Source organism: Peromyscus maniculatus, chromosome 16, assembly GCF_049852395.1.
Source record: "Peromyscus maniculatus bairdii isolate BWxNUB_F1_BW_parent chromosome 16, HU_Pman_BW_mat_3.1, whole genome shotgun sequence".
Classification (NCBI taxonomy): Eukaryota; Metazoa; Chordata; class Mammalia; order Rodentia; family Cricetidae; genus Peromyscus; species Peromyscus maniculatus.
In genome coordinates this window covers 23,118,267-23,143,554 of record NC_134867.1, presented here as the reverse complement: position 1 = coordinate 23,143,554, position 25,288 = coordinate 23,118,267, and the positions used below count along the sequence as shown (strand labels likewise).

Sequence of the window (25,288 nt, the reverse complement as noted above, 5' to 3'; positions counted from 1 at the left end):
ATTGGGATTATTGACAGGGACACATACCACCAAAGACAAATGCCCCAGATCCTTCCTCCAGGAACCTTTAACCCTCGGGGAGGGGTCTCGTGGCCTGGTGAGCTCTTCTCCCCTTCATGAGAGAATGCTTGTAGACTCAGCTCTGAGGGTCTTCTGCAGGACAGCACACCTGCTCTGACTTCAAGACCATGGCCATACCACACCCAGAGGGAAGGGCTCCACAGCACAGGAAAACTCAGGGAGAAAGCGTTTACTTTGGCACAGAGTCTCAAGTTGGGGGAAGCACAGAGGAGCTTGTAGTGATGGGAGCTCCATACGTCACCATAGTCCAGGAAGCAGAGAGGAAGCCAGAACCGCGCCTGAGCTGCATCTTTCAAAGTCTTGTTGGTAGTGACTTTCTGCTTCCAAGTAGTCCCGCTTCCTAAAGGTTCCACACAGTTGCTCCGAAAAAGCACCATGAGCCGGGGAGCAGGTGATCAACACATTAGTGTAGAGGAATAAACAAGAAGCACTTCTAGCTACTTACTCTCTGAGAATTGCTTCTTCACACAAATATTTTATAGAAAATAGCTGTGAAAGATTTAATTAGAGTGATGTTTCTTAAACACCCTCAATGTGCGTAGGCAAACCTAATGAGGAATGGGCTTTGTGTTGTTTTCTTCCTTTTTTGTTTTTGTTTTTGTTTTGTGTTGGTTTCTTAATGACACCTCCCTTCTCCTCTCCTTTCTGGATACACAGGATTTTCCCCTTAGTTTTCAATAGTTTGTATCCTTGGTAACTTTAGAAAATGATTTCATTTGAAAACCGCCTGAAGTTAAAGGTCTGTATTTCCAAATTCAACAAAACACACTGAGCCAAACTGGTTTCATAATTAGTTTTCTACTGAACGGACCCAATGAATTTGTTTTCCAGTTACAGTTACTTTATATCTGATTTTCATGAGGGGGAACTAAGGCAGCTGAGTCTCCTTAAACACCAGGCTCCCGAGCTGTTTTCTGTTTCGTTGCCTATATTCTAGCAAAATGATTTGATTTGCTTCTCCTGTCTAGGCTCTGGAAAGTCACTTACAGCAGAAACATTCTGCAGAGCTGCAGTCCCTGAAAGACGCCCACCGAGAGTCCATGGAGGGCTTCCGCATGGAGATGGAGCAGGAGCTCCAGACGCTCCGGTTTGAACTAGAAGACGAAGGAAAAGCTATGCTTGGTATTGTGGGGAGGATTATAATCTTGTCATACTTATTTGTACGTTCCTCCATTGGAACCCTCAACAGAAAGCATCAACTTGTAAATTTCAGTTTGGGAACATCAAAATGATGTTACTGTGTGAAGAGGCGAGGAGGAAGGCTAAAATGGCGCCAGCTTCCTCTGCACTCTGTGAAGGCGGTGTTCATAAGTGGTTTGTCTGTCTTCATGGACCTAAATGAAGGCAGGACACTTAGGGAATCCCAAAAATTAGTCACTGTCCAATAGCCCCATGCACCTACACATGCACTTCCAAACATACACCAGTGCATGCACCCACATCTACCCTCACACATGCACCCACAGGTGTATTCATACCCTTGCACTCATGCAATCACCCACACACAAAAACCAAACACATATCCACTCAACGCATTCACATGTGCACCCCACACATGGTTCATTGCTTGGACTTTGCAGTCATGTGTTTTTACTTCAGGATTTTGGTTTGGTAAGAAAGGGGGGGGGGGGACGACCTTTCCTTCTGTTTGGTTTAATTCCAAATTCTTGTGGTATTTTTTCCTGTGTGTTTGGCATACTCCAGTGCATACTCTTTCCAGGTGGAACTTGGGAACAAAGAGGACTAGCAGGGTGTGAGTGACTGTTCGGAACTTAAAGGGAGCCATGTGTCCCGTCCGTCACCCATTGGACTGATGCTGAATTCCTAGGCCATGTTGTTACAGATCTCACTTCTCTTTGAGAAGCCGCTGTGACACCTGGTGTGAGAGTCACAGCAATGGTGAATAGTGTGAAAATCATAGCAACGGTGAACATGTATCAAAGATTTGTGAAATATCCACTTGTGTGCCAGAGGCTGCACTGTGCGGTTTCATTAAAAATGAACTCCTGCTCTGCCTTTGCACAGAGCTGAGAGTTAAGATCAGAGGTGGCCTTTGTAGCATTATGACCAGAGAGGGATGCAATTTCCACAGTTGTGTGAGGTGGGGTTGAAAGAGCCAAGAGGTAGAACTGTTCCTGTGCAGCCCACTGAAATGTGATTTAAATACCATCTTGTTGAAAGGAGACCTTGGCATCTCTGAAAAGTTTTCTTTTTAAGATAACCATAGATTCACATACCTTCTCTTAAGTTTAATTTTTTGAGAATTTCATGCATGAGTATTTACATCGTTCCTACCACTCTCCCCTAGTTCCTTCCACGTCCCTTGTTTCTTCCTAAGTTTATGACCTTTTCTTCCTTAATTATTATTCCATATATGTATATATGTATTTGTATATAAGTGCAGCCTGCTGAGTCCAAGGCCTCCGTTGTTGCTTATATATACAAATATTTAGGGCAGACCCCTTGGCATTGAGTAAACTTCTCCCTGGAGAAGACTGATTGTCCCTCCTCTGAAGCTGTCAATTACCCCTAGTTCTTATCTAGGGGGAGGGACTATGAGATCTCCCATCCACGGGGCAATGTCTACTGATGCTGTCATTGCCCAGGTCTAGTTTAGAGGATCATATCCTTGAGATTCCATGGATGCAGCTTCCCTGTCATATACAGAAGAAATGATACAAAAAGATGCTCTCGTGCCTTTTCCCATTTCCCAGTGATTGCATCCTATAAAAGTGTATTAAAGCCGGGTGGTGGTGGCGCACACCTTTAATCCCAGCACTCGAGAGGCAGAGCCAGGCAGATCTCTGTGAGTTCGAGGCCAGCCTGGGCTACCAAGTGAGCTCCAGGAAAGGCGCAAAGCTACGCAGAGAAACCCTGTCTCGAAAACAAACAAACAAACAAAAAATGTCACAGCTAGAATATTGATATGGATACTGGTAAGATGCAGAACTTTTAGATCATGGGGGAAACACACCTTCTTCCCGCCTTTCCTGCCTGGGATTCCTGGTGAACCTCAGACTGGTCTCCATTTCTACAGCATTGACAGTTTGAGAATGCCATCATTTTTATATGTGCAATCTACAGTGTTTTGTTGCACGAATCCTAATTGGTCTTATAATAAAAACCCGGAGCCAGATATGGAGGTCAGTGATGAAAGATCAGAGAGACAAAGGAACAAGCCACTAGAGAACTTCTCAAGGCCACCGAATCCTTGGGCAGAATGGAAGGCAAGATCCTATCTCCACAAATCCTCAGACTGAATGCCCGAGTCCTTAGCCTAAAGGCTCTCATTCCTATCTCCTCACGCCTTATATCTCTTTCTCCACCCAGCCATTTCACTTCCTGTCTCAACTTTCCTAGTGCTGGGATTAATGGCATGTGTGATTCCCAAATACTGGGGTTAAAGATGTGTGCCACCGCTGCCTGGCTCTGTTTCTCACCTAGACTGGATCTGTCTCATGTAGCCCAATGTGGCCTTGAACTCACCGAGATCCAGATGGATATCTGCCTCCTAAGTGCTAGGATTAAAGGTGTTTGCCACCACTGTCTGGCCTCTATGTTTAACTCTGTGACTGGCTCTGACCTCTGATCTTCAGGCAAGTTTTATTAGAGTACAGCAAATATCACCACAATGTTTCTACAGGAATTGCCTTTTTTTCACTCATTACAACATTCCAGCGTTACCTAGTTGTTGTGGGCATCTCTAGTTCGTTCCTTTTCTTTTCTTCCTAGTCATAGCTAATGCATCACCATATTCCTGTCTGTACTTCAGTCATCGAAGGCGATCTGGGCTTCAGTTTGCTGTCATTTATGCATACAAACGTTCATGTGTTTGTTGTTTGTATAAATACAAGGTTCTGGTTGTCTGGAAGAAAAGCCAAGAGAAAAGTGTCATATAGTAGTTACGCATTTATTTAGTTTTTAAAGGCCCTGCCAGAATGCTCATCAGACTGCCTCTGCCATTTCGCGATCCCCTAGTATTGGATGAATGACCCGTTCCCTTGCATCCCACCAATCTTTGATATTGTGACTGTGTGTCATAATGTCTCATTATAGTTTTACTTTACATTTCCATAGTGGCTAGAGATGTTGAATATTTTTCATGTTCTCATCAACTTCATGCCTTCCTTTTTGGTTGGATTCTTCACTGTTACTGTTGAGTTTTAAGTATTCTACTTACATATTCTAGATACTAGTCTTTCGTCAGGATCCTTCAGGTCTGTTTACTCTATCACTCCCATGAACACACTCTCCCTGAGGTCACCACCGGCTTTTGGACTATCATCACTGACGGGTTCTCATCTTATTTTCTCTGTGCGCACATCTGGCCACTTTGGCCTTCTTGGGTCTTTCTTCTCTTGGTTTCTATGTTAATACATATTCTCACTGTACTGATTTTCTGATCTGTACCCTTTACTCTCATTTGCCAGACTTGTTTCCACATGTAATACTTAATACTGCTTTTTTCTTGTAATTCAGTTCTACCTTTGTGTGTGTGTGTGTGTGTGTGTGTGTGTGTGTGTGTGTGTGTGTGTCTTTAGCCTCTTCTTTTTTATCTACTTCTATGGCTTCAGCTATCACCCCTGTGCTGGGGACTTCAGATGAGTATTTCCACATCAAACCTCTTGTTTGTGTACATTAAATTGGTATTTATTGCTACATGTTAAGAAGTTGATTTTTAAATAGACTTTGAAATATGATCTTATCATTTCTTTTTTTTTTTTCCGATCTTATCATTTCTGTGAGGTCCAATGTACTCATCTATCCCTGCACTTCTCACCCTGATTAATGCTATCACTATTCAGTTGTCAAAACTGGGAAAGTGGGAGGAGCCATGTTGTTTCTCTTTCACTACATTTTCCCAGCCACTTCTTAAATCCTTTTACTGTGTGTTTCCTCTCATTTACTCCTCCTGCCACACTTACCTCAAGGCCAGGTGACTTCTCTTTCTTTTTAGATTTCATTTATTCTACTGTATGTGTGCGCGTGAGTGTGTTGCTTGTGTGTGTATATCTGTGCAGCACATACGTGCCTGGTGCCTTCAGAGGTCAGAAAAGGATATTGGAGCCCCTGGAACCGGAGTCCCAGACAATTGTGAGCAGCTGTGGGGGTGCTGGGGGTCAAGCCTGGCTCCTCGACAAGAACAAGTTCTCTTCACTGCTGAGCCATCTCTCCAGCCCCTTATGTCACTCTTTAAAATAAATCGTCGTCGTCATAACCTTCCTCCTGACTTGCCTTCTCACAGTTCATTTTCTAGTTTTCTGGCAGAGAAAACTTTGAGATGCTTACACCTCACCCAAGACTCCCCACTTTAAATCCTCCCATGGTTCTTCAGGACAGGGTTGGCAAGTTTTTCTACCGAGGAAGCCCTTAGCACCAGGAGAAACTGAACTGAAGTTCTCCAGGAAGGCCTCAGGAGGAGCTTAAGTCGGCCAGCTGCAAGCAAGGGCGGCATCTCTTTAGCTAGATTTCGTGTTATAGCTTTAAAACCCACAATTTGCATTTTGCTCACACATACCTCCATATTAACACTTAAAAATGTTCGAGTAGCGTTCATGCTTCAGGAAGTACCACCATGGGTGAGCTCTGAGTTCTGTGAGAAGCGCAGCCACCCACAGCTCAGTTTGAGGACCAGGGGCCCGGAGTTTAAAGTAAAATCCACATGGGTTCCATTTTTCTTCGTACCACCGTGTACCCTGTGACCTCCTGCCACACAGACTTCACAGCGTGGTGGACAGCCCAGACTCTGGCTTCTTTCGTCTGTTCTGCCTTCGTGATGTGAGCACCTGCTTCTCTCCTCAGGAGCCCCAATTCAGTCCTGCTGTACCGCAGACCCGGTCACTGTAATGGTCTCTCTCTGATTGATGCCCAATCTGACTCTCAGAAAGTTGGGTACTTTCCACCACTGACTTTTCGTTATACTTCATATCAACCTTCTGATATGCAAGTTAATTCCCTGGGGTAATGTCTTCACCTCTGGCTTGTGAAGTTATAAAGACAGTGTCAGATTTTATTTTCTCTTAGGATACTGGTGTCATTCAATAAATGTTGTGCACTGTATGAAATAATTAATTCCAGGGCCAGGTATATTGCATGCCTGTAGTCCCAGTACATGGTAGATACACGTAGGAGAATCAAGATTTCAAGGCTCCAGTTGCATAGTGAGTTCCAAACCAGCCTTGGCTACATGAGACCCTGTCTCAAAAAAAAAAAAATTGAAATTGAAAATCAATTTCAAACTCTAATGAATGTGATGACTGACTGACCTCCAGATCACTAAGAGTGTTTATCAGCAAGTATTTTGTATATTCTAGGGATATTGTAATATAATTCCTACTGGGAGGAAAATTGCCTTTTAACCATTTGTCAAGGTACAACTCGAAAATCCATATTATCTTAATAATATAAAACAGCTGAAGCATTTCATCTCCGCTACCACTTTATCGTCAAACTGAATTCACACACACACACACACACACACACACACACACACACACACACACACACACACAAAACCTTTGTCATTTAAGTTCTTGACATTTTTTTACCCTCATCAAAGCTAAGTAGACTTCAAATCCACGTGTGATCATCTAGTTAATGCACATATACGAGTGTCCTCGTTGTAAAAGTTGCATTCTGGATCGCTTACAGCTTCTTTCCCTGAGGTCTTAGCCGTGTTCTGAAGTTGTCTCACCCTTTTTCTTTGCATGCCAGCTTCCTTGCGGTCCGAACTCAACCATCAGCACGCAGCCTCAATTGATTTATTACGGCACAGTCACCATCAAGAACTGGCAGCCGCGAAAATGGAACTAGAGCGAAGCGTAGACATCAGCCGAAGGCAGGTAAGCGTGAATACGCCGTGCCGATTCCTTCCATCTGGACCGCGGAACCCTCATGCCAGGCTTGTAATAACTGTTAACCGTACTAGTTATTATCAGTGTAATGAAGAGTGCTTTTTTACAACCTTATACATTATAATTACAATTATTATTTAAGTGTGTTTTTATTTTTTTATTTTTATCTATATCTATCTATCTATCTATCTATTTATTTATTTATTTATTTTGGTTTTTTTTATTCAAGACAGGGTTTCTCTGTAGTATTTTGTGCCTGTCCTGGATCTTGCTTTGTAGACCAGGCTAGCCTTGAACTCACAGAGATCTGCCTGGCTCTGCCTCCCAAGTGGTGGGATTAAAGGCGTGCGCCACCACCGCCCGGCCAATTATTTATTACAGTTATACAATTATATTTAATTTATGACCTTTTGACTAGATATTTTGCATTTTGTTTGCATCTTAGGAAAATAAACAATAAAATATGAAAAAAATATAAAGTGTAAGAACAACTCTATTCCATAGAACTAGCCATGACAACATACCATTCTGTGTCTTGGGAAAACCATTGTGGTAGTTGGTAGCCATACAGCCCAGGTTTGTCTAGTACAACCAAGAAATGACATTTTCAATCGTATGCATTTGAATTTAACTTAAACAGTCACATTGTATGACACAACTGTATAGAAGGAGTAGATCCTTCAAAAAGAAGAAGGATAATTCATATTCCCAAAGTATTAATTAGCCATTACTGCTTACACTTTTCAGACTTTGACCTTTGGCCCAGTATACTTTTTTTTTAATTTGATAATCTGTGATTGTGATGATATGTATGTATGGAAGGATGTGGCAGTGGGCACTGCAGAGAAAGTTGCTGTTGGCTTATTACACTTGCAAGTTTTACTTTGTTGGTTAACCATGTTAAGTGGTCAGCTTGGATTTGCTCTTCATGATATTTTAAATGAGCCACCTTGCAACCATAGAGGGAAGTTACTCTTCAGCTATGCCTACAGGAAAGTTGACAAAGTCTACTTTAGAGAACTTGTAGAAAACATTGACTTGTAGGGAAATTCTTTCTAGACAGATAACTGTTAGGACAGCAGTGAAAACAGGCAAAGTCTGCCTTTCTAAGGAATGGATTGTGTGTGTTGGGTAGTGAGCTCCCTAGAGGAAAACGCTTTTGAGAGTCAAGGACAGTGTTACCAGCAGTTTACTATAAGATCTGTACAACTTACTCAAAGACCCGTGTTCTCCTCTTGACTCTACCGTTGATCATAAATTATCTTTTTAAAAATTCAGCTCGTAAGTAATGGTTTCCTCGTTCTAAAATGAGTGAGCGATGATTTCATCATCTTTTAGTCCCTTACAGCCCTGATAGTGCAACTGTATCCATGCAATTCTTCTTGGCCATGTGGAAGGGAAAGGGCCGTAAGGTTTTCTCATTCTGAGCAGTTCATTTTGAAGCCTTGTCAGAATGATTGATTATACTTGCTATTCAAAATTGTCATTTTCTCTCCCTCACATCAACCCAGAAAACAAATCTGTAGAAAACATTACAGCATTCTTTGGTTTTCGCAGAGTAAGGAGCACATGTGTAGAATAAGTGATCTCCAAGAGGAGCTACGGCACCGAGAGCACCACATCTCAGACTTAGACAAGGAGGTCCAGCACCTCCAGGAAAACCTAAGTACCCTAACGAAGGAGCTGGAATTTAAGGGGAAGGAAATCCTCAGAATACGAAGTGAATCCAACCAGCAGATGAGGTATGCAGTAACTAAAGCGGAACATGCATTGGACTGAAATACTGTAGGAGACATGCTTAGCAATATGTTCCTAGTTTTGTGACTAGAGTACTCTCCCAATAATACATTGAAGGCCACTTTTGACTATATGTGGTGGGTATGATATCATCTAGAAAATGTAATGTTTGCATTTTGATGATGTATTTATTATTCATTAACTTTGGGAAATGACCATGATTAAAGTTTTTTTTTTAATTTTTATTAGAAAAAGCATTAAAGGAGACAAAATTTAACAGACGGTTATAGCAAGCTACATAGCTTAACTTAACCTGTGTACATTACTTTTCCAAATATTATACCAAAAAGGGGGCATTTCAAATCTGGTAGAACATAGAAGTTGTGAACACTTGACTTCAGTATAACATTTTCTTAACTACAAATAAATTAAACAGGTTGCATGAACAAGATTTAAACAAGAGACTTGAGAAAGAGCTGGATGTCATGACAGCAGATCACCTCAGAGAGAAAAATATCATGCGGGCAGATTTTAATAAGACTAATGAGCTACTCAAGGAAATAAATGCAGCTTTACAAGTGTCGTAAGTCATATTGCATTAAAGAAAGTTCGTGTGTGGATAATAAACTGAGGAGCATTGTGTCTAAACTCAGCCTAACTGTTTGAATCTAAGAAAAAAAAATGATACTTATTGAGGAAGACTTAAGTACTATATTACAGATGTAATACGTTATGTATGTTCTTTAATTAGGATAAGGCCATTGAATGATTTTGTTTCATTTGCTGCTATTGCCACAGGTCTGCTAAAGTAATACATATCTTAAGAGTGGCTGCCATGGCACGTCACTTCTGTGGTGACGTCTCAAAGTGTATTCACTATATAATGTGACATTTTAGTACATTGTAAACAATAGAAATTTTATAAAGCCATGCATAAGTTAACCATACATATTTTACAAAAAATCAAATGCCCTTCAAAGCAAACATAGACTTTTAACAATGTGGTTGCATTTAGCCAGTACATTGGTAGGTCCCAGGGAAAGAAAGGGGCAGAGACTTCATTTCCTATACTCAGGTACTACTGGAATTTCTACAATTAGCATTTAAGTGGTTTTTCCTTAATTTAAGAAATCTTAAAGTAAAATCATTACAAATAAAGTTATTACTCAAATTTAGTAAGCCCATTATTCAAGTCAAAATCTGTACATCTTTTTTAATGTTCATTAAGATTAACAGCCCCTGTCTTTCCAGGATCCTTACAAACTGCTGCAGAAAACCCACTTTGAATTCAGTCTGTCTCCCTGACCTAACCCCTGGTCACTTTAGGTTATCTTAGGTTTAACCTACTCTAAGCTGCTGCTAATGGCTTAGTTACTGATAGTCCTTCTTTTTCCAATTATCCAGCTACTTCAATAAAGTAAGAGTTAAGTCACCACTAACTACCTAGAGGGTCAGATTCTTGGCTTTATTGGGCCACCTTCTGCATTTGGATTATTAATACCTAGTTACCTACCTCGAATATAGATACCGTCTTCACATCTTCTATCAACGTAACCACTCAGTCTCAGCAAATACTCCAGGCGTAGGTACAGACACACATAGACACACTCAAGCAGAAACAGGCCCCCAGCTGCTGGTTTTACTGGCGTGTCCACTGAGATGAAGCACTCTTTCAGATACCTTCATTTGCCCTCTTCACATAGTGTTCATATATGAATCTATCATGAATAAATTTCATGAGAGTTCCCACTTCGTGAAATTATCCATAAAATGGAGAAGAAACTCACTGTTTCCACAAACTCAGTGATTTGTTGTTTGTCCTTATTACAGTCAATTTTTAAGTTTCTCTTCAGCCACCATGACCTCACATGTCTGCAATGCAGCAGAGCATACATATAACATGTTTGGTAGAAATCGGATAAAATCAGCCTCAGTGGCTTGGCTCTGACTTTTCCTGGCCTTTGTGTATACTGGGCAGACACTGATACCCTGGTGCCCCTCTTCACATTCTGAAACCGCACACTCACACCAAGAACAGCCTGTGTTTGTCTGTGTGTCCTGACATCTCCTTGGAAATAGTAATTCACAAAAAGGAAAGGTTGTGTCTGTTTTGACGTCATTCTTTTCTGTGGTTTTGCTCCTTATGAAATTTTAATAGATAGCAAACATTAACTTAATGTCTCTATATTTTGACCTTTTGATAATTGAAGAATTAGTGTTACTGATAAGTAAAATATCTTTTTTAGAAGAGGCATTCTTTTTATACTTTGCCTTGGGTCCACACTAGCCAACCACATTTCTCTTCTTACCTGCTATCACCATGTAACTATCCTTTAGCTTTAGGTAATCATTTGTTTAATTAAAGTCAAGTCATGTACACTAATTTTTGACTTACACTGTCCCACAGACTTTTCCGTGATAACAAAAATGTTCTGTATTGACTCTTCCCAGTCTAGTAGCTGTTAGCCATGAATGGTTATGGAACACTTGAACTGTAACCAGTGTGACTGAGAACTTCAACTCTAATTCACCATAATTAATTTAAATACAAATAACAGCTCGTGGACTAGAAGCTAGCGTATTGGAAAGTAGTACTGGATGTTTCTGGCCACTTCCTTACATGAAGACTGTAGATCTGCTGAGTGGTTAAGATTTAGACAGTTTACAGATGGGGGATGGGTTCATGTGAACTGTTCACATCCTATTGCAAGGGTTACCCTATAGTGTTATGAACACCTGAACCTCAGCTCTGAATCTTCAGATTCAGGAAATCCTGGTGAATTATCAGAGGGATGAGAGGGGGGCTGTAAAGGTCCATACTTCAGTCGGCAGCCCAAAGTATGGTGCTGAGGAAGCACTGGAGCAGCTGGAAGCTTCTCTTCTTGCTTCTTCTGCAAATACAAATAACAAAATACTGAACTCCTGAGATAAATGGGGTGTAGAAGCAGTGCAGGAATCTCTATCTTTGAAATGACTTTTAGAAACTGTGCTAAAGTATTCAGACCCACTTAGAGTTTCATGGAGATTTGATTGTCTTGACTATTATCCTAACAAGAACCTTGAATCTAATTTTAAAATGTATTGAGTTTCTTTCTTTTTTTTTTAAAGAAGGAGCTAGGACATAGCTCAGTGGTAGAATGTTTGCTTAGCATGCACAAGACATTGTTTTAATTCCCAACACCCACAAAGGGAGAAAAAAAACATAATAGCAAAGGAGAGGCTAGGCTACTCAATTTTACCTAATTGACGTGTTGCATGGGTAAAGAAAGTTTAAGCTACTTTAAAAACTGCCCCAGTACCTTGGAGTCCAGAAATGTTTGCTATATAAATAGTGGTTAGGGTTGGTCGTTTTAGCTTTTGTGTTTGTTGTTAGTTGGTTTGTTCTCTGAAACAGGATTTCATGTCGTCCTTGAATGGCCTTGAACTCTTGCTTTCCCTGTCCCTACCTCCCAAGGGTTGGGATTATACAGATGTGGACTATCACATCTGGCCAGAGATTGTTTTTAATTGTTTAGGTTTACTTTAAATTAGCACCTCACTGTACTGGAACAAAAAGATCATTTCTTTATGAGAGAACTGTCAATTCTGTACACAGACGTTAGGCAGGCCAGTCATTTCTAACTCTGCCATGTCAGAATTTCTTATTTTTGAGTCCTTAATCTCTAAGACTCCAATGATTTTCTAGCTGTTTGGTTCTTTAATTTCCCACTCATGCTGTTTTATAAGCTTTGAGGATGGCTGGGAGTTGTAGTGGTCTTGTTAACACAGATAAAAGTCTGCTTGGCAATTATGGGAAAAGTCCAACAGTGAAGTGCTCCAGTCTCCTGTTTCATTTATTGATAACAGAATTCATAAAATGGAATTTCTGGGCTTCGTGTGTTCCTGGTAATGCTGTTGTTCAGCTCAACAGTCTCTAGTCACTGATTTCCTTGTCAGTTGGGTCTTAGAAAGCAACATGAGGTGGACGATAACTTGGAAGATGTCTTTGTCCAGTTTAATACAGGACTGTGTTGTTCATGAGCTGTGGAAAAATGACCTCTACACTCTGAGACACATACACCAAGAAATACGCTTAGCTAGAGACTAGCAGTGACTCTGGTTAGTATTTCCATGTGCTCGGATTCTCCTTTCTGTATTCAGTCTTTGTATTACTTTTAACGGTAATCTGAAAACTCACTGAAAATAAAAAGGGATTCTACCTACTATATTCATGTTCAGAGACCTGACTTTTATGAATTAGGGTCAGAAGCATATTCCATAAAGGCCACTTAAGAACTCTGGGACCAAACAGACTCCTTGTGATGATAAGGGTTAGAGCTCGGCTGGTATAATAGTACATGTCTGTAATCCTTGCACTTGGGAGGCCAAAGTAGAGGCATCTCTGAGTTTACCTCAAATCCAAGATTTAAACTGAGGTCCTATGTCAAAGAAAGAAAGGATGAAAAAAAAAAAAAAGCAAAAGAGACTTAAAAAAATCAAACTTAGAACCCCCTCTCCCCTTAAATCTCCTTATTCTTAGTCATCCTTTGCACTTGGCCTTTTAGGTGCACTGTTAGTCTAGTCTAGCCCAGATGGCTGTGGAAAGGGAAAACCTTGGCTAGTGTGGCCTTGAAGTGGATATTGGAATGATGCTAAGTTCCTTCCCATTAGAATGCTGGATAGGATTTTTTGTATATCTATAAGTTACAACTGGTTCATAATAGTTTCTTGTCTTCTCCTTTAATGCTTTTCTGTTTGCATTTATAGACTGTTTCCTGTCAATCCTTTGTCTTATTATCTAGTTTTTTATTAAAATTTTTGCTGATGTAAAGATATGTTGCTGTGGGTAGAATGAGCTGATAGTAATTGTGTAGTTTAAAATGTCAGCTAAACTAGGTGTGGTGGTGTACACTTTTAATCCCAGCACTTGGGAGGGAGAGACAGGTGAATCTCTGAGAGTTAGAGACCAGCCTGGTCTACATAATGGGTTCCAGGCAAGCCAGGGCAACATAGTAAGACCTTTTCTAAAAATAATAATAACAACAACAACAGGATATTTCAGCTAAATTAAAACCCACACTTGAACAAAGGAGGTCTTTACAACAAGAAGAAGTTCAAAACTGTAAAGGGTTGTTTTAGATTCACTTTACTTCTTCTCATTCAACAGAAATGGCACCGGGCAGGAGGCTTAGCTCCTTTTTTCTCAGCTCTTCTCCGAGCTCTGGGAAGTGGCTCCACATAGGCTTTGCTTCCAACCACAAAGGCAGTACTCCAGTGACATCTTGTGGCTGCTCCCGCACACACCCCAAATACCTTTTTTTTTTCTTGAATAGATAGTATTTATGAACCTGCATAAAAAACTGAAAAGCAAATAATAATAATAATAATAATAATAACTTAAATTAAAAAAAATAAAATAGAAGAAAAGAAAACTGAAACACTTGGCTCATAAAATGTAGACAGGTAATTCCTCTCATATTGTAATCAAAATGCAAGACGATGCTGTGACCTCAAAGGATCTCATTTATTTTGAGAAGGGGAAAAGGTACTGAACTGTGCTGTGTGACTGACTGCCACTCTGTCTCAGCCAAGTCCCAGGAGAGTCAGGAACAGTCACTGTCCAGCTCCTTACTTCCCTATTAACCCTGCAGAGCAGGAGCCAGGGGCAGGGTGGGAAGCCAGATGCTTTTTCTCCAAATCATTTGTTTGAGTCAGACTAGCTTTTATGGCAGTACAATTCAGAGGTTGTCTACTCTGTAGGATTGGCCTGATGGGACAGCGACAGATCACTGGTATCTACATGATAGGTCATCTAGAAGTTTCTCAGTGCTTGCTAAGTAAATTTTTTCAAGACTCCTCATTAACCACAGCTTAGTAAGTTTTCATTCTACCCTGTCTATTCAGAAAATAATAAAAATTAATTGATCCAGTTATTTATAATTTCTGAAACGGTTCTCCCCCCCCCCCAAACTAAGTCAGCAGGTCGCACTCTTTTTTTGTCGGCCCTGCCTTCACCCTTGGACTCTGCATGGTTCATGCCACCTCTACTCGAACAGAACGGCCTCTGTTTTAGTCTTCGGTGGCATTCACTCCTGTTAACAGTCTCGTACCATTCAGGAAAGGGTAGGGCCTTCAAGGAAATGTAATTCTTCTCTTCCCCGATGATAATGGAGAGCTTTAAAGCTGCATTCCCCACAAACCACGCCAAGCGGATGTCGTTCACGTGTGTCTTTTGTTCCCCGTTTGTCTCTTTTCTTGTGCCTTGTATATATATGTTACAAGCCTCCTCACACAGTATTGTATAGATGGCAATCACTCCCAAGAGTCACTGCCCTGAGTTTGTGAAGTTTGTGTCATTCAGCTTCTCAGCTCCTTCACAGAGCCTACCTCACCTCATTTACATATGACTTAAAGTGGATAAGTCCTTCCAAAAGTAACCCGTGGAGCCCTTAATGTCTTTTATTCCTGCAAAGCCTTTAACAACTGTAGCTCTTGAGGCAATCATGTTATGCTTGCAAGTATTATGTTGGATTTTTGTATATTTAACTGGACTAATTGAAAAATGTAGGTGTTTATTAGAACAGGATGTGTCTGAGTTCTATCAGTGAGATAAAGGTTTTCTCGTTTATAGACTAGAAGAAATGGAAGAAAAGTACCTAATGAGAGAATCGAAGCCAGAAGATATACAGATGATTGCAGAATTAAAATCCTTGCTTTCAGAAAGAGACCAGGTCATAAAGAAACTAATTGTAAGATATTTTGTTTTTAGTATAACCATGTTAGCAATCAATAGACTGTTGGTTGGGAAGGCATGGGGAAATATTTTTGAATAATGCTAAATGAAAAATGTAAAATCTGTGCATTGTGATCAAGTTTATTAAAATGTAATTTCAAATTTAAATTGAGCATTGGAATAAGGTAATTTTATGCTTTTCTTTAATGTTTTTATTGAAATATATAGTTTTATATATATTAAATGTTTAATAATCTCATTATCACTTATTAGTTAACATCCTATATAGAGAGATGCATATTGTACATATAGAATTAGAACTAAGAAAAATCTGTTAAGAAAGCCATGCATTAATTTGCATTGTCAACTTACAGATCAGTCTCTTTTTATGTTGTTGTTTATTTATTTATTTATTTATTTATTTATTTATTTATTTATTTATTTATTTATTTTGAGATAGAGTTATGCTATGGAACCCTTAAAACTCACAGCAATCCTCCTGCCTCAGTATCTGAAGTTGTGGAGTTACAGGCATGTTGATTTCCTAAAGTGTATTCCACCAAACAGGAGAGCTACTAAGCCATCTAAGTACTCAGGAGACTGGGGTAGGAGGATCTTAAGTTTGACGCCAACCTGAGCACCACATCAAATTTATGAGTATCTTGGTATACTCAAGAACCTGTCTCAAAAAAAAACCAAAACTGAATAAACAAAAAGAAAAGTTTCACAGTCTAGCCTAGGAAGAACTGTGCTCAGGATGCTCAGTGTGAAGGGCATTCAGAAGTCCATTTGAGAAAATATAAGATTTTTAACATTAAATATACTGTCTTCATTAAGGCCATTATTACTTGGGAATAAAAAATATACAGATGTTTGAAAGTTTATAAAATATTTCAGAATTTTCTAAAATGCTCTATCCTGGTCATTAATTAAAATGTTGCTGTTTATTGCCACTAATAGATGAAAGTCTTTCACAGTAAAAGTGGAAACAACACTAATCATCTATATGTTCCTTGATTGCTTTAATTATACACTCTGAATACTAGCATGTAACAGCACAAGACCAATATTCTGACATCCTTTAAAAATTACTTTATAAGTTAGAAAACTCCATCTGTTTTCAAAACTGGGAAGTTCCTTTTTTAACCCGCAGGAATGATTAGGGTCCATAGAGGGAGCCCAAGAGTAGGCTGTGAAGAGAGTGTTTCCTGGGGCTGCAGCCTGCCAAGCACCCAGTTTTCCAAGTGTGGTACATAGCAGCATAGTTCTAGCCAACGAGAGCAGACTCATGAACAACTGTTGCTCATCTATGAAGTGGGCAAGCGTAGAAAGTGTACTATTCACCTGTGGCCCCCAAAGTGGCTATTTATTTTTCCAGTTATTACTTGAAATGTTACAGATAAATTGTATTTAGCCTCACCAGAGGGCAGATCCAGGATTGTAACCAAGGGCGGTTCCACTGTGTTTCTACAACACAGCCATGCCCTGAACCTCAAGGCATGTGGGCTAAGATCTGTAATGTAAGTGATGGTGAGTGTTAACTAAGGTGGCCATGAAGGGTCTAGTGGTGCTGGACCACACTAGAACCAAGGCGAGTTTGAACACAGCCCGCATTCTCACCCTGCCGCTCTGTCAGCTGTATTAACACATCGTCCTCATGACTCCAGAATGAAAGAATTATCTCTGTAGAGGCCACTCACTTTTCTATTACCACTGCTATACTACATTACCATGTCAAGGACTGGATGAGATCAAATCCATTTTCAGGTGTTGAAGAATACATAGGGTAGTATCATCTTTATAGATGGAAACCACTCAGCCATGTATGGTGTAACAGAAATTCTTAGGGTCAGCATCCAGCCCTGGCAGCCCGAACACAGGAGGCTTGGCCACCCATTCTCAATAGGCCAATTAAACAGAAAACAGTGAAAAGCAGAAAAAGGAAATGTATTACATGAGGCCACATGAGAAGAGGTAAAAACAAGTCTCACGACCCTCTCCCCTGAATCCCAGTGTCCATCTTTGGGGTCTTGACATGAGACTGAGGTTTGAATGCCAGACAAGAGGTATGCATAACTTAATAGTGCTGGCCCAGATGTGGTCTTGTCCATCACCATTGTCTTGGCTCCAGTCTCTCCAACAAGGTGATCTGACAACCTGTCAGAACTGTTTGAAGTCCTGTTTGGGGACAAGTTCTCCCTCTGCCTGGCATCTCTGCCCTTTTTACCTCTGAGCATGAGATTCGTGGGGAAATTGCAATTTGTTGGGGACCATTGTTACTATGCTCTGGTAGGTGTCTCTTCAGTATTACCTTAATTCCTGTCAGGACAGCTGTGTGTACACACCTCAAGTACAAGTTAGACCCACTCAGATGCCACAGTCAGTACCACAAAGAGATATGGGACCTTAGTAGATCCTGTCTTGAATGAAAGGGTGTTAAACTGTATGGTTAAATCCCTAGGCCTAGGTTTTAAAAGGTGCTAAAAGCTGACCTGCTAGCAATCTTGAAGACACTGGCAATCAAGCCTAGACATGTTTAAACAAAATATATAACCCTTCATAGTTTATTAAATTTTTAATGAAATGGCAGTCATACAGTTTAAGTTTGTAAATCTATACTAGAAAATGTTGAAAGGCTGTTTATAATTCTTTTGCATAGGAGGATAATAAATTTTATCAACTGGAATTAGTCAATCGAGAAACTAACTTCAACAAAATATTTAACACAAGTCCTACTGTTGGTGTTATTAACCCATTGGCTAAGGTATGTGCCATAGACACTGTAAAGTAGGGATGTACTTAAGACCCAGAGGGGAATGGGTTAAGTTATGTGAAGCAAGCAGCGTAAGGGTAAAGCTTCCAAAATGGTTTCTTAAGTGTAATAACCTCCTACTAAAGTTTATTAGTTCTTTATTTGTTCATTTTCAGAATGAACTACTCATTTATTGGTAATTTATACTCCTTAAAATACTTTATTAATATCCAAGCACTTTGGCTCTATCTTTGTTTTTTCATATTTCTAAAGAAAAGCAAACTTCTGACACAAATTAATTTATTGTCATTTCCTTATTGATCACAATCCTCTGTGGAGTTGAGAAAGACTCCAGCCCCAAATGCCACACAGTTCTTCCTAGCTCCAGGCCTTCCGTCATAAGGGAACTACAGCTGAACTTGTGAACCCACTTTTCAGTCTTTGACGGTTCTTGACAATTTAAGTATAACTTTTCTGGTTCTGTATTATTCTCTTAGAGCAAATGGAAGAACCTTGAATTAGATCTGGCTAACTTATACATCATTTGCTCCCCTCCCCTCACAGCCCTAGTGTTTGGACACAGCGGGTATTCAGTAAATGTGTCAGACTGCAAAAACTTATCACACTTTGTTAAAGCCAACACAAATTATTCTACAAAATAAAGCAAGTAATGAATAAATAATTGCATATGCTGATTTCACGTGGATTGTGAATCTGTTAGGAGAAATCAATAATAAAATAAAGCTTACATTAAAGCTGGTTTTTAATCCATATTTTATTGCTTCACATTGTGCTGATTTCTGCTAGACCCTTACCCAGAAATGTTATTTTCGAAGTTCATACAATTTCTCTGTTTAGAATACCAAATTTACTCTTTCTTCAGGAGTGTTCCAAACTTTGAACTTCAGTGTTTTGCAAACTAAAAATGATAGCTGTCTTTAGAACTTCACATAGAAAGCTCTCAGTAAATAATTGAATGAGTGAACAGAATACATTTTATGCTCAGTTTTTGTTTTGGTTTGATTTTTGAAACAGTCTCATGTGGCCTAGGTTGCCCTTAAACTCACTTTATATTGGAGGCTGGCCTTAAACTCACCCTGTAGCCAAGGCTGGCTTTGAACTCACCCTGTAGCCAAGGCTGGCCTTAAACTCACCCTGTAGCCAAGGCCAGTCCTGAAACATTATAGCCAAGGCAGACCTTGAACTGCTGATCCTCCTTCCTCTACCTCCTAATTGCTTGGATTATAGCTGTGTGACATCTACCTGGCTTTAATTTCATTTTTAAAATTAATGATTTGGGATAACATAGCTTTTAAGTAGAAAACATTTTAAGGTTTATGTAAACAAAGCATACTAGAGAATTTAATGCATTTGTTTTTATCAGAATTGATCTTTTTAGCTTTAGAACCACTACTACTTTAGAATTTTACCAGAAGTTTATTTTTTTGTTTTGGTTTATGTTTTTGTTTTTTTGTTTTTTTTTTTTTTTGGTTTTTCGAGACAGGGTTTCTCTGTGTAGCTTTGCGCCTTTCCTGGAACTTGCTTTGGAGACCAGGCTGGCCTCGAACTCACGTAGATTCGCCTGCCTCTGCCTCCCGAGTGCTGGGATTAAAGGCGTGCGCCACCACCGCCCGGCTTGGTTTATGTTTTTTAGACATGGTCATACTATATAGCCCTGGCTGATCTCACTGTGTAGACCAGATTGGCCTTGAACTCAGAGTGCCGGTATTAAAGGCATGGCCACCACACCTGGCTATCAACTGTATGATTTCCTAAAGAAAAAGAGAAAAAACAAAAAAACACCTGAAATCTTTCAAATGTTAAGATATCTCCAGATTAGAGTAAGAAAGGGCAAAAGATAGAGCGTTGAGAGACCTTCCCAGCTGCTGTTGACTCCGAGTAGCTTCCCAGTGTTTGCACATGGTGCTACGCAGCTGGAGTTACACTCTATCGTAGGCTCTGTCAGTCACCAGGCATGGCATGCTGAACGTCCACGGGACTGGATTATGTTAAGTAAAGTAAAAGTCTAAACGTCTTTTTATATATGTATAAAATTTCCATTTCTTAAAGCTAATTTTGCAAGAAAAAAATCAGGATACATCCAATTGAAAAACATGTGAGGATATTCTAAATCAAGTATAACATACTAGATTTATTTTTCATAAAGGTTGATGCTCATCAATTCTAGAACTAGGGATCAAATTCTTTGAGACTAAAGTTAAAAACTTGCAAGCTGATAAATTTTGAGGCTGCATTTGTGTTCCTCTTATTTCTGTCATTTTAAGTACTGATTGGACATTAAAAATTGAATACTCTTGACTTTAGCCATTAGATTGTGAGCCAATTCGTGATATTGCCCATTAATTAAGTTAATTAATTAATTAAATGCAGATTTAATTATACAGATTTAATTTTCTTTCTTCAGAAAAATGGCACAGAGAATTTAAATCATATTATTTAAGTCAGTTTTAAGTCTTCAGTAAAAAAATGTAAGATTTGTTTCAAACTACTATGCCAAGAATTTTCTTATTCCTTTTTTTTCCAGGCAAGAACAGCCTCTCTTTGACAGATGGATAAAGTTCATGGACCTCTCTTTTAATATTGTGTTTAACTTCATGCCTTCTAATTTTAGCGTAAACCCACTTACCCTGTGGTATTTGGAACTTCTCCTACCTCACCTGTTCCTTGTACCCCACACCCCAACCTATTCTCTTCCCAGTCCACTCAGTGGTTAGGGAATAGAGGTGAACCACACCTAAGCGTCCCTTGCCCTGTGTTTCTGTCCTGGGAGCATGTCTGTCATGGAGGATTCCATGTAGATGAACACTTTCAAGGATCCCCAGACCACACTTTGGGTAACACTGGTTAATTGAAACATGATAATTTGACACAAAGGTTCCAAAATTTTTCAATGCCAAATTTATAGTCTCCTACTATTTTCCTGTTTTCTTGTTGGTTCGTCGGCAGCAAATGAGTATTCTCACGTGTGTTATTTTTAATGCAGCAAAAGAAGAAGAATGATAAGTCACCAACAAACAGGTTTGTGAGTGTTCCCAATCTAAGTGCTCTGGAATCCAGTGGAGTGGGCAATGGACACCCTACCCGCTTGGAACCCATTCCCAATTCTCCAATCCATGAGGTTGAGTTCAACAGCAACAAGCTACTTCCACAGTCACTACCACCCAAAGAGCCCAAGACATTTTTGAGGTGAGCCCCGTCTCACCAGTAGTGGTTTTTTTTTTCCCTTCTTCTTCTTCTTCACATTTTTAACTTGAGAAATTTTCCTTTTTGCCACTCCAGAGAATTCTGTTTTGACACTGTCCAAAGATTTTTTTTTTATTTATCATTAGTGAATTTTCTAAATCCTAACAGAGGTGTTCACATAATTCATGTGCTCAGAATTTTAATATTTATAAGCTTACCAAGGTTTTATTAGTGCTAACTTTTATTTATTAAAATTTTCATTTCTTATAGTTTACATATTTATTTCCTTTTACCATGCTTATTAAGATATATATGCATATTGCCAAATTAAAGAAATAAGCTCTGAGAATGTAATGATATAGTTAAATACAAATAAATTTAGAAACAAATCAGTTTTAAAATTGTTCTAGTTTGAAGTTGCCTCAGAGCTGATTAAATATATTAAGTAAATTCTGAATGAAATGAAATTAAGCCATTAAAGGATTAAAATGTTAAAAAATACTGTTTTGTGTTCACTTTAATACAACCTTATTTTCCTTGTTGTTGATTCAAGTTTTGTTTTTCTTTTTACCAAATCCTAATAACTCCACTAGTAAATTTTACAAGTGGAGTTAGTATTTCTGCTTGTAAGCTAAGTGATTTCTAACATAGTCAATGACTAGCTCTTTTAAAGAGTAAGAAACGAGTAAGAATGAATCTAGTCGAAGCTGTCTCTGAACGTGTCTAAACACTCTGTATTGCTTGTTTCCCGCGTGGGTGCGCTCAGGTATCAGTAAGGTGCATGTGCATGTGCTCAAGGAACTTGACCGCTGGAGCTTCCATTACCCATTGTTGCGTGCCTTGTAATTCCCCCAAAGACGGTAGGGATGCTTTTGTTTTCTTAAGTAGCCCAAAGAGTCTGAGTTAGAATTAAGACATACTACTTGGAGAATAGAAGAAAGCCCGCTTTCTAATGCACTCTTTAGCGTATCTGCTTACAGATGATGGAAGCTTAATGTAAATGTGCAAATAGTAAAAAGAACTATATGTTGATTTAGTTACAACCATAGTTCTAGTGAGGGATGCAAATGGGAGAATCCGTGCTTGTGTCGGAGTATGGTAATTCAAAGGGAGAAGTTGCCCAAAGGGGGAACACTATTTGTTCTCTCTCTTTTCCCACAAATACTCACTTTTTAAAACTTCCAAAACAATAATATTGTTTTTGCCAGTTGCTTACTTTCGGGCCCTATGGAGTAATAATTGCGATGTGGCTTCTCTGTCACTGAGTTCATCTGAGCTGCCACTCTGACTCCTGTTCTCAGAGGACCCACTCTGGTGCAGAAGAGTAGCCAGTCCTTACAGTTCTGACGAGGGTTGCCAGTTGTGGAAATCAATGCTTACTGTTTAATCGCTTCCCCGTTACTTTGCAAACCGTTTAATCCTGGGTTACGTGTCTCTCTTTTTATGAATTCAGTCCTCCTCAGAGTGAAGCTTCCCCGGTGGCTTCTCCAGATCCCCAGCGCCAGGAGTGGTTTGCCCGGTACTTCACATTCTGAATGAATTGTGCTGGCACAGCTCTGGTGGACTGTTACAGGAGCATGACTGTATCCGAGTCATTCCGCGGACAGGCCTTCCTGTGTAAAGCACTGTGAATGAGAAAGTGTTTGTCTGTCCAATTTGAAAATGCACTGTTTTTCCTGTGATATTTATTGTAATCACTCTCTGAGGGTACTAAACTCTGTGTGTAATTATAACAATTATTTTTATTTGAGATGGAAGTCTTTAATCTTTGTAATTACTGCATAATAAATTTTGTTAGAACAAATGTTTTTTGTTGTTGTTTTCTATTAAGTGTGCTTTAAACACTTTTTAATACCAGGTGTAAGACTTGTCAATACGTTTTACTGCAGTAATGATCATTAATTGTTACTTCAGTAGTCTTAAAAAACCAATATAGGGAAATATATTCTATTAATACCTTTCATTGTTGTGTATAATTTTAACTCAATTGTCAACATTTATAAATCCAGAATAAAAGAATTTATGTAAATTGTGTACTTTCATGTATATGAATTCTTGCTGGTTTATAGCTTTTTTCTTTTATTAATTCGATAGATGAGATATAAACCCTCAATACAGCTAGTATCTATCTATCTGTCTGTCTATCTATCTATCTATCTATCTATCTATCTATCTATCTGTCTGTCTATCTATCTACTTGCTTGTTTGTTTGTTTTTGGTGTTTCTAGGGTTTCTCTGTGTAGTTTTGGTGCCTGTCCTGGATCTCACTCTGTAGACCAGGCTGGTTTTGAACTCTCAGAGATCTGCCTGGCTCTGCCTCCAGAGTGCTAGGATTAAAGGCATGGTACCACCACCATCCAGCAAGCTAGTATTTATGATTAATATTATTTAGAGTCAAAGTTACAATGTAAAAAGAGTATGTAAAAAAGCTCTACTATAATTTGTCTTAAAAGGTAGTTTATACTGGATGTGCTGGCACGTGCCTTCAATCTCAACACTTCGAATCTCTGTGCATTAGAGGCTAGCCTGCTTTACATAGGACCAGCCAGGGCTGTATAGTGAGACACTGTCTTAAAAAAAACAAAAACAACAAAAAAACAAAACAAAAAATGACAGATTGTCAGTTTTCATAGTAGTCTGGTTCGTGTTGACATCTGAACATGGATCCAAAAATATCATTTATGGGGTTTGGGGTTTTTGTATTTTTTTTTTTTTTTTGCTTTTTTTGTCCACTTTTTATGACTGTGTATGTAAATATGTACATATACATTTGTATGCACGTATGTCCACATAGGTACGTGTGGAGGTCCAAAGTCAGGAGTCATCATGGATCCCCTTTTACAGTATTCACTGAGGTGACCAGTCTGGTTAGCTCTTCTGTTTCCACCTTCCAGGACTGAAATTCCAGGTGGACGACCATGCTGGCCTAGCAAATATGTGAGTTCCTGGAGACCTAGACTCCTCCAGTCCTTACATCTGTGCAGCGAGTGTTTTATCCCCCGAGCAAGCTTTCCTGCCCCACATTCGACGTAAGTTTTAGTCCATCTTAGCAACTCTGAAGAATGCACCTAGAGTAACAAGTGTTGGCTACAGACATTTTTAAGTCTGCTCTTCCACGTCTGTTTTTGTGTACACAGCTAGCCGTGGGGTTACAGGGTACTTTGGTAATTCTGTTTGGAATTAAGGGCTGGAACATCTCCAAAATGGATGTCAATGCCACTGTCCTCTCCTAAGAATAGCCCGAGTTGACATAAAGCATTGGTTAGACTTCTCCAAAAAGTTATGTGGCCAATACTTTTCATACTACAGAAAACTCACTGATTTTATCTTTAATAACTAAATAGAATAATTATTACCTACTAGTTGCTGGCCCAAATACATTTGACGCTGATGCTGTCACGTTTCTCTGCTAGTAAGGAGTTTCCAAGAACACTGTAAGCAAGAGGGGGCGTGGCCTTTCTGATGGCCACCTTAGCTCTGCATGATCTTCATCCACAAAGAGCAGGGTAGCAGTCATGGGCTTGTCTCGGGACTTTCTGAGAGACATCAATGTCTGTTCACCCCAAAAGGGAAGGAGCCAACAGGCCAAAGATTCCAAGCCCAGCTTCACAAATAAATAAGTTTATTTGGAGTTGTTCACAGGAGATGGTTGGTACAGGGGCAGCTCGTACCACTGAAAGTCCCATGCAACAGTCACGGCATGTGGCTCATTGAGCACTTGTTGGACCTGAGTTCAGTCCTGGGACTCTCCCAGGTTATTCTCTAACGTTCCTAAGTTTGAGCCCCAGGACAGGCCACAATAAATAAATAAAAATAGATGTCATTCTCAATTTAAAAAAAAAGTACTACCCTAAGTCAGTTTTGTTTTGTTTTGTTTTAACATCTTACCTACTTCCACACAGCTGGGCAGGAGGGAGTGGTGATTTTAATGTGAGGAGAAGGTCTATG

General features: G+C 39.5%; 1 protein-coding gene across 20 annotated transcripts in view; it reads left to right on the top strand.

Moving 5' to 3' along the window:
• The window catches only part of Fam184a (family with sequence similarity 184 member A), a 131,772-nt gene extending 108,628 nt beyond the window's left edge, over positions 1 to 23,144 (top strand). For 2 of the 20 annotated variants that reach the window (XR_006064464.2, XR_013045002.1), the window contains 9 exons: positions 1,050 to 1,203; positions 6,796 to 6,923; positions 8,493 to 8,677; positions 9,109 to 9,255; positions 15,283 to 15,400; positions 18,044 to 18,148; positions 21,141 to 21,343; positions 22,107 to 22,200; positions 22,794 to 23,144. Coding sequence is in view for 12 of the 20 variants with exons in the window: in XM_016007072.3 (XP_015862558.1) it covers positions 1,050 to 1,203; positions 6,796 to 6,923; positions 8,493 to 8,677; positions 9,109 to 9,255; positions 15,283 to 15,400; positions 18,044 to 18,148; positions 21,141 to 21,343; positions 22,794 to 22,875 (1,122 nt within the window). In the remaining 8 variants the exon portion in view is untranslated. Of the gene's footprint in view, positions 1 to 1,049; positions 1,204 to 6,795; positions 6,924 to 8,492; positions 8,678 to 9,108; positions 9,256 to 15,282; positions 15,401 to 18,043; positions 18,149 to 20,681; positions 21,344 to 22,106; positions 22,201 to 22,793 lie in introns of those variants that run through there. The other 18 variants (XR_006064465.2, XR_013045005.1, XR_013045004.1 and 15 more) reach the window with 14 other exon arrangements.
• The last annotated feature ends 2,144 nt before the right edge of the window (positions 23,145 to 25,288 follow it).